Source organism: Phyllobates terribilis, unplaced genomic scaffold (assembly GCF_046119375.1).
Source record: "Phyllobates terribilis strain yellow unplaced genomic scaffold, ASM4611937v1 Scaffold_12__6_contigs__length_324123572, whole genome shotgun sequence".
Taxonomy (NCBI): domain Eukaryota; kingdom Metazoa; phylum Chordata; class Amphibia; order Anura; family Dendrobatidae; genus Phyllobates; species Phyllobates terribilis.
In genome coordinates this window covers 182,543,859-182,559,455 of record NW_027362772.1, presented here as the reverse complement: position 1 = coordinate 182,559,455, position 15,597 = coordinate 182,543,859, and the positions used below count along the sequence as shown (strand labels likewise).

Genomic DNA, 15,597 nt, shown 5'->3' with positions numbered 1-15,597 from the left:
CACCGGGGCCATCAGAAGGTAAGTATATATTTAATTTTTACCATTCTTTTACGGTCACACTATATAAATCTATGCAAACGGCATTGATTTATATAGTTTGACCAAGTTGACAAGCACTTTCCAAGTGATGCTAAAATCGCTTGGAAAGCGCTTGACAACCCGCGTGCGAAAATGCATGTGAAGAACGCTTCACTTCTGCTTGTCCCTGGTAGGAAAAACGCATGTACAATCCGCATGCGTTTTTTCTGCCAGGAAGATGCAGAAACGCTCAAGAAAAATCCGGAGCATTTCTGCATCGTGGGCCCATAGCCTTTGCCTTTTGTTCCGTCTGATTAAAAAATTAAAAATAAAAAAAATCTGGCAGTTCACTGACTTATGACACAAATGTGAGAATTGAGGTTGTTTTACAAATATCAGAATTACTCTGTTACTTGTGTTGCATGGTATGAAAAAATTACATCCAGGTACTTACCACTAACGTCTCGTCTGATTTGGTTGTTTTGTTTTCTCTTCCATCTGGTCAGACCTTCATGTCGACATCTCCCAGCCACAACTTGTCTTGTCATAATGATCACTGCAGCCCTAAAAGTAACAAGGTTAAATGCATTGTGTATCTATAAATTTGTCTCCTGAATGAATAAAAAATCCCCCGCACTGCGCCCCCTGAATACAAAGATGTACCCCACCACTAATATACTATTAGCCACACACCATTCAAGACATAAACTGATAATCCAGAGCTGTGCACCCCCCCCCCTTAACTATAATTGCAAATGCCCAATAAATATAACTCAGTCTGACTCTCCCCAAATTCATTTACACATTGCGTTTTTGTTGTGAAAAATATACAATGTTTTACAGTACAAGCAAGGTGAATAAGATTCATGCACGTTTCACAATTTTTCTTTATGCAAATTTTAATCTGCTGCAATGTCAATTCTTGCAACATTTTTCACCCATACTAAAGAGTAAGGAAAATGCGCAACAAAAGCATGTAAAAATAGTCAAAACCAGTTATTTTACGCAGCATTTTTCATGACTACACATCAGGATTTGCAGCAGAATTTTCTGCTGCAAATCCTGAATATGTGCATATATTCTTAGTCCCTGTCCTGTGTTCTTTTATAAGGCCCTGATGGCATCATAATGAATTGGAAGAACAAGAATGAAGGAGAAGACGTTAGGGTCTTATAATGAAAGGAGGGGGTGGGAGAGGATCTTATCAGGTAAAAATGTCCCCCATACTGGGCCCCTTCCTGGGATAATGTCTCTGAACCTGGCCTCCTTCCTGGGGGTAACGTCCACCTCACCTCCCCTCCCCCTTCCTGGGGATAATGTGCCCTGTTCTACAACACCTTAAAAGAAATTCTATTCTAATTCTTCCTCGTGCCCCCAACCCTCTCCTCCCAGTTCCCACGCCAAGCAGCATCCTCTTCTTTACCGGGTGCAGGAGCCGACAGCTGATGTCGGTGTGCGCACCATGGTGTATGATGTCACTGCCATGCGCCCCAGTCATGTGCATGCTGATATCAGCTGCACGCCAGTGGCGTGTATTGCAGTGCAGGGAGATGTCTGGTCCCCTGTGCAACAATACATTTCATTTCAGCTAAATGTGCATCAGGGGATGCTCATCCAACTGACATACGCCGGTGCCAGTGGACCCGGTGCAGCGCTGTGACCCAGGGTCATAGTCAGCATTCACTTTTGCAGCAGTTTGTGGTACTAGACCTGCTATAAATCACTCCCCACACACATGAATGAGCCTTTGGCACCCATTACCCTTGTCTAATTTGTCTTTCCTTGGGTCATGTTTGATAGATACTAATTGATGATCGAGCAGTAAACTGAGCAGAGAGATGCACATACCCATGTCATACTTTGCACTGTTCGATCGAGTATCAAACTGTGCTGAGCACGCTCGCCCATCACTAAGGCCATGGCCACACTATCAGTATTCAGTCAGTATTTTTTCTCAGGAGTGGGAATCAAAACGAGGTGATGAACAATCAGAGAAAATATAGTAATGGTATAATGTATAATAGAAACAAGTCACCAATTCTGCATTTATCACTCCTGGTTTTGGGTCCCACTCCTGAAAAAATACTAACTGAATACTGATAGTGGGGTTGTGGCCTAATACTAATCATTGCATGCCAGTCGCAAATCACTTCTTGCCCTAAAATTGCACAATTAGATCATTTTGTCCTGCACTCACCAAAAGGAAGTGTGGATAGCATTATTAAAGTAAATAGGCAAAAAAATGCTAGGTTTTCTGTATTTTTTTTTTGACTTGCACATATGTTTGCTGGTGTTGATTTTATTGCATATCTGTAGTTTCACCAAAGATGTGCCAAATTTGTTAAGTGCACCGTTTAAGCCGTACCTTTCTGGGCTAAAATGTGGGAAATTAGGCATATCCTTACCATCACAGGTCTTGCTAAGGTTGTGAAATTATCTTCAAGAAGTAACTACTTGTAGCCTAATATATCCCACCTGACAGACCATGTAAGAATCACTTAACTAAATGTAATGACTGTCAGATGGATGCATATGTTCTATAGTGGGGTCACTTACTCCTTAGAGCGTGGGGTGCTGCGCGTCAGGGACGTCACTCTCCTCCCTGAACATGGTGCTGATAATGGTGGCGTTGATGCTGACATGAGAATGATCTGATGCATTTTCAGCCCTTGTGGAGGCACCAAGAAGCAGATGGACTATGTGTGTGTGTTTTGTGCTGTGCTGTCCTCTGGTTAGTAAATTGTGGTAATCGGCAGTTATGGCACATCGTAGCATCCAAAATAGTGATGTAACTTTGCTAACAGTCTTCAGTCTTGTTTGCTGTTTACCGCTCTTGTCACCTAAAAAAAAAACTGCATATTCCTACACCCAAATCTGTTCTGTGCATTTGGAAGGTTGGCAAACAGCAGGGGATGTATGGATGGCATTTGCCGGTAGGATCAGGATTTGTAAGTTGTTACCATGGAAACTTATAGGTGTACTTGCATGCTCCATGCACAAAATAACTTTTTTTTTCTCGTTAATACAGAATGAAACAATAAAAATATTTAGAGTTGTAAATACACATGTAGATGCATAGTGGTGGCTCACTTGATACATTTAAAAGGTTATTTAAATATTTAAAGAAAAGTCCTCTAGTCATAAAATAGGGGATAACATGCTGATCACTTGGGGTCCAAACCCAGAGAACGCTGGTGTGGAAGTGCACATGCTCAGCCTTCGCTCCATTCATTTTCTATGGGACTGTCAAATAGCAGAGTACAGCACTTGCTGGCATTCCCATAGACAACAAATGGAGCAAACCCCAATAATGAGCACGTCCTCTCCATTCAAGACCAGGCTGCAAAGCCCCGTTCTCAGGTAGAACATTCATTAGATGTTACTTCTGTGTAGATCTAATCAGATGTTTGTTCATTGCTGGAATAACATTGATTTCTGAGAGCTAATCCTAAACAGTTGCCTGTCTAATCCTTCCTCTGGTCCTCTCAGGTCGTCCTCTGCAGCGCCCGGCGATGCTGCGAGCAGTAACAGACGCCTCCAGCAGACACAAGCTCAGGTCAATGAGGTGAGCATCCCCGGTATCTGCTAAAAAATACGTTGCCCCCTCTCCTGCTATATAGATCTGTCACATGGGTACAAGCAGCAGGACACCAGCTTTTTTTTTTTTTTTTGTAGCCTGGTGATGTCCAATGTTGTCATCTTATCCAATTTACTGTAAAGCTTATGGCAGGGAGTCTGGCACAGAGGGGTTAATTTCCCTGACGTCCGCTTTAGATCAGTATTATTTCAGTCGGTTGATTGCGCTATGAAGAGGGTAGTGGCTTCGTGACACTGGAAGTATCTCCGCGGCAGTGTTCACAGACCTAGTTCTGAACAAACACATTATTTATCCTGCATCATTCAAAGCAAAGGCTTGTCAGATAATTCATGCAGAGAACTGGTTTCCGGCAAACATCTATTTTTGTCTGTCTTTTGTTAGTAAAGAAAAAAAAAAATGTTTTTCTTTACTATCTGTCAATGGATTGTGACGTGTCCACTCGAGCCCCTTCTCTGGAAAGAAACTTGCATCCCGTCGCTCCAAATTACCCTTCTTCCTTTCTTGAAACCAATTACTTGACACTTCCTCAAGCTGCGATTCAGCTGATCACATTGATGTGGCGGGCCGGAGATTTTGGAAATTATGAATGGGAAAATCCATAATTCAAAGATGAGTTTTGCAGGAAGTTTTTTTTTTTCTTTTTTTTTTTTTTTTTTTTCATTTCTAGTAGCAAAGGCAAGAAAATGAAACGCTTGACAGAAGGTTGCAAAGATCTGTTTAGTGTGTAATTTCTTTTCTGCTGTGAAGTGTTGGCTCTAGTGCATGACATCAATTTTCTGGCTCCAAATTGGATGAATAAAAAAAATCATACTTGTGTATTGTCCTTGTATCTTCTATACTTTACTCCCTGGGCTCTGTACTTGCTATTAACTGTTTGCACCTATTTGTATGTAATACATTACCGCTTGTCACCCCCTCCTGGGTTTTAACTTCTTTCTGTGTTGTATGTTTTTAATTTCTGGCTGATTTGTTAACAAAATTATATTTTAGTAGCAGATCTTTGTTCTGCTATTGGCCTTTATGTAATATTTCTTCTGGCCTCACAATATTAAAGGGGTTGTCAACTACTATTTAAAATATGCCAAAGCGTTTATATGATGAAAAGCAGCTTCTTTGTAATCACCTCCAGTTGCCTTTTCTGCCTGTGAGCGGCGCGATCACTGGCCGCTCACAGGCATCATGTGACCCCCGGCTGCAGCCGGCTCTGACATCCACTGACGTCACGACAAGTCCAGGCTGCAGCCGGGGGTCTCTCTACCGTGTTCCACGGTGGATGCCAGGCTGGGGGCAGGGTTACCCCGTGCATCATACCCAGCATCCACCACACGCTCTCCCTTTCCCCATTCATTGGGAAAGCACGCTGTGGATGCTGGGTGTGACACTGGGAAATAACCCCGCCCACAACCCAGCCGCCACCGCGGGGACGTCAGCAGGGGGGGGTCACATGCTGCCTGTGAGCGGCCAATGATAGCGCCGCTCACAGGCAGAAAAGGCAGAGGAAGGTAATTATAAAGAAGTTGCTTTTCATCAGAAAAAAGCTTTGGCATATTTTAAATGGTAGTGTACAACCCCTTTAATAGCCTTTACTTGGCATGCACCAACAACTTCAGATTTGTAGGGGGTGCAACTACAGTGGCTTGCAAAAGTATTCACCTCCCCTTGGCTTTTTACCCATTTTGTTACATTACAACCTGTGTTTAAATATTTTTGTAATACGATTTAGTGTGTGATGCATCAGCATTAAATAGTCTTAAATTGGTGAAGTGGGAAAATATAGGCATACATTTATGGGATTAAATAACTAAAAATTGGCATGTCCATATGCATTCACCCATTTTGTGATGAAGCCCCTAAAAATTTCTGTTGCAAGCAAGTACCTTCATAAGTCACATGCTTAGTGACATGACATCCATCTGTGTGCAATTAAAGTGTCACATGTCTGTCAGTATATACACTATTATCCTGAACTCTGATCCCCCAGAGCACCATCACATCCATTAGCAAATTTTATTAATATGGTACCACAACAAACCTGCCAAGAGAGGGCCACCCACCAAATCTGTCAGCCCGGGCAAGGAGGGAATTAATCAGAAGCAGCACAAAGACCTGAAGCAGCTGCAGCATTCCCAAGCAGAGACTGGAGTATCTGTCTCTACGACCACAATAAGCCGTACACTCAAGTGGTGGCCTTTATGCAAGAATTGGCAAAAAAAAAGCCTTTACTTACACATAAAAATTGTAAGGCTCGTTTTAAGTTTGCCAAAAGACGGGTGAGACTCCCCAAATGTTTGGAGGGAGGTGCTGTGGTCAGATGAGACCAAAATTGAACTTTTTGGCCACCAAGGTAAACTGTCTGGTGCCAAACTAACACAGCTCATCAACCTAAGAACACCATCCCCACAGTGAAACGTGGTGGCAGCATCATGCGGTGGGGATGTCTTTCGGCAGCAGGCACAGGAAAAAATGGTCAGTTGAGGGGGAAGATGGATGGTACGAAATACAGGGATATTCTTGCGCAAAACCTGTTTCAGTGTGTAATTTGAGACTTGGACACAGGTTCACCTTCCAACAAGACAATGACCCCAAGCATACTGCTAAAGCAACACTTGAATGGCTTTAAGGGGAAACGTGTAAATGTTTTGGAGTGGCCTAGTCAAGTCCAGACCTTAAACCAATTGAGAATCTGTGGTCAGATGTGAAGATCGCTGTTCACTAGAGGAAACCATCTAACTTGAAGGTGCTGAAGCAGTTTTGCCTTGAGAAATGGACAAATATCCCAGTGGTCAGATGTGGAAAGCTCATAGACTTATCCAAAGTGACTTGCAGCTGTAATTGCAGCAAAAGGAGGCTCTACAAAGTAACGAGTTTAGGGGAGTGAATAGTTATGCACACTGAAGTTTTCAGTTGTTTTTTCCTATTTGTTTCACAATAAAAGAGAACCAAATGTTCAGAGTTGTAGGAATGTTCTTTACATGAACTGATGAAAATCCTCAAAGTAACATTCCAGGTTGTGAGGTAGCAAAACACAAAAAATGTCAAGGGGGTGAATTCTTTCTCAGACCACTGTATGCTGACGAAGTGCAAGTGTATGGGAAGATCTGCAAAATAGTTGTTGGTCAAGAGTCCTTGATGATGGCCATCAAAGTTTTATGGCAGTGTTCTGGCTATATTATGTGTACTCCTTGACTTTGTTTTTTCCTTGTAAAAATATTCCTTTTCATTCTGTTTTTGTTTAAAAAACACAAACTTTTAGGTGGTTGACATAATGAGAGTCAATGTAGACAAAGTCCTGGAGAGAGACCAGAAACTTTCTGACCTGGACGATCGTGCAGATGCTCTGCAGGCTGGAGCTTCACAGTTCGAAACCAGTGCAGGCAAACTGAAGAGGAAGTACTGGTGGAAGAACTGCAAGGTGACGGTCTTCTCCATGTCATGTTATACTGCAGCTACAGCCGGGAGATGCTGTGTATTATAGATGATATGGGGGGGGGGGGGGTTTGGGGATGCAGCAAACTGTCTCCCACCAGTGCTTGGTGGAACTCAGAACTGCACACAGTAAATATCATGTTGGATGGGAGGGGGTCATACAGTCAGGATGTTATGTCTCATGTAAAGAAGCTGGTGACTGATCTGCCATAATTGCTTCTCTCTACAGATGTGGGCAATATTAATTGCAGTAATTGTGATCATCATCATAATTATCATTGGTAAGTACACCTCTCAGTCTTGTCTTAGGTTTTAGACTGACCCCTTAGTGACCACCAGTACGACTTAAAGCGGACTTGAGGTATAAGTGAATAACATCTCCTATCGAATGAAAATGCAGGTTCTGAACACTGGTGGCCACCCTGGTGCATCAATGACTATCAGTATTGGCACAGACCATGGCTATTTTAACCCTTTAGATGCTGCTGTCAATAGTGACTACAATTCTAGGTGGTTAACAGAGTGTAGGGTCTCCCTCTTTAACCCAATCAGCACCTTGAAATTGATTGTGTGGTCCTGATGTTTGCCATGGCAGTTCACCACCAAATAATGGCCTTGGAGTCTGCCGGCTATAGTGACCTATTTAGAAGTTGGCAAAATTTAGGTAAAAATAACATTTTTCTTTCTGGTTGTGCCACACTGCATTAATTCCTGAAAAAGCACCTGAAGGGTTAATAAACTACCTGACAACAGTTTTGAGTATGTTGAGGAGCGCTGTTCATAAAATGGTATCACACTTGGGGATTTTCCAAAATATAGGTCTCCAGGGTCACTTCAAAACTGAATAAGTCCCGAAAAAAATTTCCTTAAAGAAACTAAATCGTTGCTACAATTTTATTTATTATAGCGCCATTGATTCCATGGTGCTGTACATAAGGAGTTACCGTTTTTTTCGGACTATAAGACGCACTTTTTTCCTCCAAAATTTTGGAGGAAAGTGGGGGGTGCGTCTTATAGTCCAAATACTATCTCCCTTTATATACTGTGGCTCTGTGTGGTAGGAGGTCTGGGGGAGCAGCAGCGGTGGATCAGCGGGGCATAGGAGGCAGCAGCCGACTGCTACAGCCTGCGCTCTACCAGCTACTAAAGAAAATGAATATTCCCTGCTCCCCACGCCCATGGGCATGGGGAGCAGGGAATATTCATTTTCCTTAATAGCCGGCACACTGGAGCCGCAGCTCGGCTCCTGCTGCGGTCTGTGTGCCTGCTATTAAAGCTCATGAATATTCACTACAACCCACTCCCATGGGTTGTAGTAGATATCCATGGTCTTTAATAGCAGGCACACTGACCGCAGAGCGGCAGCAGGAGCCGCGCTGCGGTACAGTGTGCGTGCTTTCACACTGAAAGCGCATGGCAGGGACGCCATGCGCGCCCTGCCATGCACGGCTCACACTGTGAGCGTGTCAGCAGCAGAGCGGGACAAACCTGGAGGAGAGGAGTTGAGTATGATTGATTGTTTTTTTGTGTTTTTTTTTTTTTTTTTGTGGGCAGCAGGATGGGGGCTCAAGGGGGGCCACGTATACCAGGAAGGAGGGGCCATACATACCAGGATGGAGGATATTACCCCAATACCAGTGTCGGCAGCAGACTCCCTCCCGTATAACAGGGCATCATAACCACATTTTTTGCTTAAATATTTTTTTTCCTATTTTCCTCCTCTAAAACCTAGGTGCATCTTATAGTCCAAAAAATTCAGTACATACAAAATACAAATATCACTTACAGTAAACGAACTTACAATGATAGACTGGTACGAAGGGAAGAGGACCCTACATTCTACACAGGATGGGGAAGGAGACAGTAGGTTGGGAGGTTGGATGAATGAATTCCCTATGAATTATATGAGCTCAGATCAACTTCTTGCATCACTGATCAAGCAGGAAACAGGCAATTTATAAAACCACATTTCGCGTACCATATTTAAGCCCGTCACAATATAGATTTGTCATATGTTGTGTCCCTGACTGACTTTTTTTTTTTTTTTTTCCCGGCAGATGATGGCAGACTTGATCAGCCATCATGTGCAGCCTTTAACAACTTTTTTTTTTTTCTTCTTGCAATTTTAACGCACCTAGAATTTTTGTTCCTACATTTTATCTGGTGATGCACTGGAAAATATCAGGCTACTCAAAAGTACAACTTGCCCTGAAAAGAACAAACCCTCATACAGCTATTTGGAAGGAAAAAAAGTTATGGCTCTTAAATTTCCTCTCCCCTATGTCTTTTTTTTTTTTTTTAAATAATCACCCAGCGGTGAAGGGGTAAACCACAAAATTTTCCCACTATCCAAAATAGTAAAGGTGGCATTTCCATGATGCCCCTAAATATTTTAACTGCAATACAACAAGTTTCTACTAGATGTCAGCACATCAGCTTTAGGATTCTCAGCCAAAACCCCTTGTACAACTTCCTGCTAGGAATTTCCCTGGAAACCATTCACCGTTCATAGGGAAACGCTGGGAGTACACCCTGTATTTGTATGCTGCACCAGAATAAAAACAGGATGTGATCTCTCAGCTGCAATGTCTAAATTCATTCTGCCAGGTTATCTGAATTACTGGGAGGAGAAACGAGGACACATTAGCCATTACCACAGGGTTTAGTGACAATATAAAGTATAAGGCTGCGGAACATGGGGTATAGTACATCTTAAAACAACACTTTAGCAGCTGCATTTTAACACCTTAACAAAAAAAATAAACCTTTTACAGATGGTGCTGATGTAAGGCAGACATAAGGGAAATGTTAACTGTTTTGTGTGGTATGACTGTCTGGATTAAAGGGCTAATCATTTAAAGTTTGACAACTGCTAATTTTTAGAACATTTTGTCAAACTTCTGATAGGTTTTGCTTTTATTCATAAAAATGACGGCCTAAATTTACAGTTATCATAAAATATACACTGCTCAAAAAAATAAAGGGAACACTCAAATAACACATCCTAGATCTGAATGAATGACATATTCTCATTGAATACTTTGTTCTGTACAAAGTTGAATGTGCTGACAACAAAATCACACAAAAATCAATGGAAATCAAATTTATTAACCAATGGAGGCCTGGATTTGGAGTCACCCCCAAAATTAAAGTGGAAAAACACACTACAGGCTGATCCAACTTTGATGTAATGTCCTTAAAACCAGTCAAAATGAGGCTCAGTATTGTGTGTGGCCTCCACGTGCCTGTATGACCTCCCTACAACGCCTGGACATGCTCCTGATGAGGTTGCGGATGGTCTCCTGTGGGATCTCCTCCCAGACCTGGACTAAAGCATCAGCCAACTCCTGGACAGTCTGTGGTGCAACGTCACGTTGGTGGATGGAGCGAGACATGATGTCCCAGATGTGCTCCATCGGATTCGGGTCTGGGGAACGGGCGGGCCAGTCCATAGCTTCAATTCCGTCATCCATCTGACACACTCCAGCCACATGAGGTCTGGCATTGTCCTGCATTGGGAGGAACCCAGGGCCAACCGCACCAGCATATGGTCTCACAAGGGGTCTGAGGATCTTACCTCAGTACCTAATGGCAGTCAGGCTACCTCTGGCGAGCACATGGAGGGCTGTGCGGCCCTCCAAAGAAATGCCACCCCACACCATTACTGACCCACTGCCAAACCGGTCATGCTGTAGGATCGCTCTCCACTGCGTCTCCAGACTCTCACGTCTGTCACATGTGCTCAGTGTGAACCTGCTTTCATCTGTGAAGAGCACAGGGCGCCAGTAGCGATTTTGCCAATCCTCTTGTTCTAGGCAAATGCCAAGCGTCCTGCACGGTGTTGGGCTGCGATCACAACCCCCATCAGTGGACGTCAGGTCCTCATACCACCCTCATGGAGTCGGTTTCTAACAGTTTGTGCAGACACATGCACATTTGTGGCCTGCTGGAGGTCATTTTGCAGGGCTCTGGCAGTGCTCCTCCTGTTCCTCCTTGCACAAAGGAGGAGATAACAGTCCTGCTGCTGGGTTGTTGCCCTCCTATGGCTCCCTCCACATCTCCTGGTATCTGCTCCATGCTCTCATGTGTTTTAAGTGCTCCCTTTATTTTTTGAGCAGTGTGTGTCACGAAAGCACAAATTCACTGGGATATGTTGAAACATTGCAGAGCTATTGCCAGAAAGTGACACACGTCAGATTTGATAAACTTGGCCTGGTCACGAAGTTGATTTCATCTAATGGCTGTAGTTTTGGTTTTGTAAATACTTGGCGATCCAAGGTTTTCACCATATATTTCTCTGCAGGGGAATATAGTATTGTATGTACATTCATGCTAATGGAGAGGGATCCACACTAGGCACCTTTCCTGTCTTATTCTCATGCCTTTGGGTCCTCCTTGAACATGTCCCCAAGAGTTAGTTAACGGTCAGCTCTGCTACTTCTGTATGTATGATGACTAGTCTAACGCTTGTCACTGATTTCTTCCAGTGTGGAGCGTGTCCTGATGTCCTTACACCGGCAGATGTCAGATGAAGCTGGCTTACGTGACGCTGCAGTTCACCATATCCAATCTGCTGTAACCAAGAGTTTATATTCTGATGTCCAAGTCTTTTATTAGCTTACTTCATTTTGTTTTTTTAACCTCCTTGTTCAGAGTTAAGTGCCTTTACTGTGACATCGTACTCCTTCATTTAGATGCTATTGGGGACATTCTGCACATTTGCACGATCTTAACACAATTTGTGTCAGGTTGATCACTTGTCATCATCCTCTTGATTGTACATACTGGTTTTCTTTAATGCTATTGAGTCCATGTGTTCTCCTTTTCTTAGATTCCTCTTCAGCCAATAATCAACTGGGAGTCAAGTAATTAACCTGGTAATATGAAATCTAAAAAAGGTTTTAAGTCTCAGAACAAATAACGTAGTTTTGTTGGAGTTCTTTAGAGCTAGGAAAGAAAAAATATGAAAGTATGATTTTTGTACTTCTTGGCTTCGGTTTAAAACCAAAAAAAACCTGCATGTGTGATTAAAGTCTAGAAAAGACCTGGTGGCTCCTGACAGGTCTGTTTTAATACCTACTTATATTCCTCATGAAACCCGCAGCAACTTGTCTTTGAACTCTGCATTGTGGTGTTTCCTGTATTCAACCTTATAAATAAATTGACAATTTGGTGGTACCATTACTTTCGTCAAAGGGTGGAGTTGATACTGTCTGCACTAAATAGACATGGTGTGCAAGGTCTTTCCATTTTGACAGCGTAAATGGTTATTACCCGTATTCATATATTTCCAGGAGGAAGAACAGTGTAACAGCACAATGCAGAGGTGTAATATGCTACCGAATTGTCATTTCATGGGGAACTGAAGTATTTGCTAAAACGGCCATGTCAGGAGAACTGACCACTCCTCGTAAAGCTCCCCAGAATCTGTCTCCGGTACCATAACGTCCAGTGCTGCCTTTGCATTTACCATTGTTCTGTAATGGGGGTCTGCAAGTGGCTCTAAATGTTGTAAATCTAGAGTTCCAATATGCCCTGACCATCGATAACCTGGAGATTCGCAGGTTGCAGCATCTCCTGCTTAGTTCCTTAGAAGTGCCTTTTCCAGATCTAAGCTGCCTCCATCACTCTTCTTGCTCTCCTGCTTTGGCTGTACCACTACAATTGGACCGGTGGTTTGCTGTTGCTTGTCCCAAATATATGCAGAGTATTTGCTGATGACCTATTGAATGATGCTGCTGTACCAGTAGCTGATGACATATGAGTTCGATAATGCTATACTCTGCAGAGATACACATTCCCAATGTCCGCTTTTTCTAGTGGCTTCATACCTGCTGAGTGCACGCTTTGTAGATTTCTGGTCCTATACAGACTAAGCCAATGTAAATATGTCATCTTTGCCTTAAACCACTTGAAACTTCAGGGAGAAATCCAATGTTCTTACATTCACCCTGTGCCTTTGTCTTTTTTAACCCCAGTGCCTTATTGCTACATCAGAATTCAGCCAGAATAGCAGCAGTCTCTGCTGTTTGAAAGATGGATGAAGTTTTTTTTTTCAATTCTAGTCCATTGTATTGCAATAAATTAATGAATTCCTTTCTTCTTGAGGCTTTAACAGTAACATCTGTTGGTAACAGTTCTGCCTGCAGCCGCCACTAGAGGGAGCTGAGTGCATACTGTTGTAGAGAACAGGTTAGTAGATTCAGTGTCCTAATCACAGAAGGCAGAAATCAGTCTGGCTTTGTTGATGCAAAGCTACATCCTTAGAGTGAAACACATGGGTGCAATAACAGAGGCGGTGTCTGATTCATGCTGCCTGTGCCTCTGGCCCCATGAATCAGCTGACGGCTTCACTTTTGTAAATATATTCCATCCCCACTTGTCTTGGCTGCTAGAATGTTATTTAAAGGGAATGTCTGGACCAGTGTGTAACATTTGCGAGGGTTTGTAACATGAAATCCTAACCTAGTCACTGCTTTCTTTTTCGCTGATGCCAGTTGAGACCATGCAGAGAAGCTGGTCGTTACATGGTGGCAGGTATGCCAGTGGTGTGAAACAGAGGGGCATCCTGACAGTGCATTATACAACATTAGTATTCGGTGTTGGTCCCTTGCAAATGTTATACCTGGCCCAGACAGCACCTTAAACTTGATCAGAAAAATGAGCCAACAGCCTTAAGATATTAGGCATCCAAGCTCTATCCTGCCTTTATCTGTGGGAACTAGAAACCACATTAAGTAATGAGTGCATAAAGGTCTGTAGCAGTACCCCGATCTCCTACAAATGCTTTTTTTTTTTCTATTGTCTTCTACCATGTGGAGCTCAGAATTTCAATGAAAGACCAACCTATACCAGGGGGACAAGACATGTACATGACTGGTCTGTTAAGAAGGTTTAGTGCCAACGACTTTACCCTTTCAAGCTCTAAATTAATATTTCAGTAATGGTCAATTTCCTGAGAGATCTATATATCTAGATCATCCTGCCGCACTTGGGTAGGGTTCACAACTAGGCAATAAATGACCAGTTGGGTTATTTGTAGTGAGGGCTTAAGCCAAAAATATTTTTTTTTCGTGAATAGTTAAACCTGTCACACAATAAATCCTTATTGTTACTTGAACTGTTTTCCTGAATGTAGTTTTCTGAAATCGTAAGATAAATTCCAAATGTAACGTCTTTAAAGCCCACAGGTAAGCGGTCATTACCTACTGTGGATATCTTAATAAAGGGCTTCTTTGGCCTGTCTCCATTTTTGCTAAAACATCTCTACTGTTTCCAAAGCTGCCTTCAAATGTTATGGTTTACTGCTTAGAACAGATTGTTAGTTTTTTCAGATTTTTCTTTGGCTAGCGCTAGACACACATGATGCAGTTACAACCGTTGACTTCTGTGGGGCAGGCAGCTGTAACTAAACATGGATATATTGTGCCACCTTCCTCCAGCTTCTATGGGATGCAGAGATTGCCAGTGCCACTTCTCAGTGTTATGAAGATGTAACTGAACAAAGTAGTTGGATGAGATTAGAACAGGGGTCTTCTGCAGTTTTCCACCCTATTCAGGGCAGGGCTGCAATACCAAGCAAAGCATATGGCCCAGAGAGGTGCATTTTCTTGGTGGCAGGTACACTCCCCCACCCTCCCCTTTGTTAATCTCATACTACTCATTTAGAACTTCATAGCAAAACCTTGAAAAACGTATTGCATCTATTTAAATTTTTCCAAACTGTGCCTTGCTATTGGCACAATCTTGAAGGATGCTGGTGGACACAGGTTTACACATGTATAGCTGAATGCTTATACTGTTTTCATCCAAAATGTATTTTTCAGTGAGAAAAGTGGCTTGACCAGTGTGCCAGGACTTGTATCCATATCCAGTGTGCCACCTGATTACTTGGGTCAATCAAAGGCTGCTAGTCCATCATGTAAATCAGGTGCCCAACTTAGAAGATGCATCATACAGAGGTTTTATGTAGCCTTTTAATATTTATATATAAAAAAATATATATGTGCCTGAAATTTTTCTGTTTGTGAATGGAGGTTAATTTTGATTGCACGTTTTAAACCTGTAGTAGATGTACAATTGTCATGATTAACACTACTGCATCATAATAAAGTCACTTTCTGCAGCTTGTATCTTGCTATATTTTGTTTACCACTTGCAAAGACAAATGGTAAAAGGGGTTTCCTGTATAGGGGATATAGTTACACCTCTGCACTACTGCTAGATAACTTGTGTAGCCAAAGGCAGCAAAAACATTCGATATGTGGATCATTCCCTTTAAAAAAGAATCTCACTAGGTTTGTGCTGACCTAAGAGACCGCATTAGGTTGGTGACACTCGCTGATTTTCAGCACGGTCTGTCCATGGTGTTTTTTTTTTTGTTTGTTTTTTTGAAATTGACAGTTTATGGAAAGCATGAGACATCTCAATGATGCAATTAATCTCAGGAGTCCTCAATTCAAGAGTGTTTTCTACTTTATAACACTTTTAACCCTCCGTCACATACAATAGGCCTGACAGGCACATCTTTTACTTTCATTTCTCCTTCCTCACCA

General features: G+C 42.5%; 1 protein-coding gene across 1 annotated transcript in view; it reads left to right on the top strand.

Annotated features, from left to right (window-relative positions):
* The window catches only part of VAMP3 (vesicle associated membrane protein 3), a 48,326-nt gene extending 33,159 nt beyond the window's left edge, over positions 1-15,167 (top strand). Inside the window, exons 2-5 of the mRNA XM_073656514.1 lie at positions 3,508-3,583; positions 6,870-7,028; positions 7,272-7,323; positions 11,530-15,167. Coding sequence (XP_073512615.1) covers positions 3,508-3,583; positions 6,870-7,028; positions 7,272-7,323; positions 11,530-11,546 — 304 coding nt within the window. The 3' untranslated portion in view covers positions 11,547-15,167. The remainder of the gene's footprint in view (positions 1-3,507; positions 3,584-6,869; positions 7,029-7,271; positions 7,324-11,529) is intronic.
* Positions 15,168-15,597: the final 430 nt, after the last annotated feature.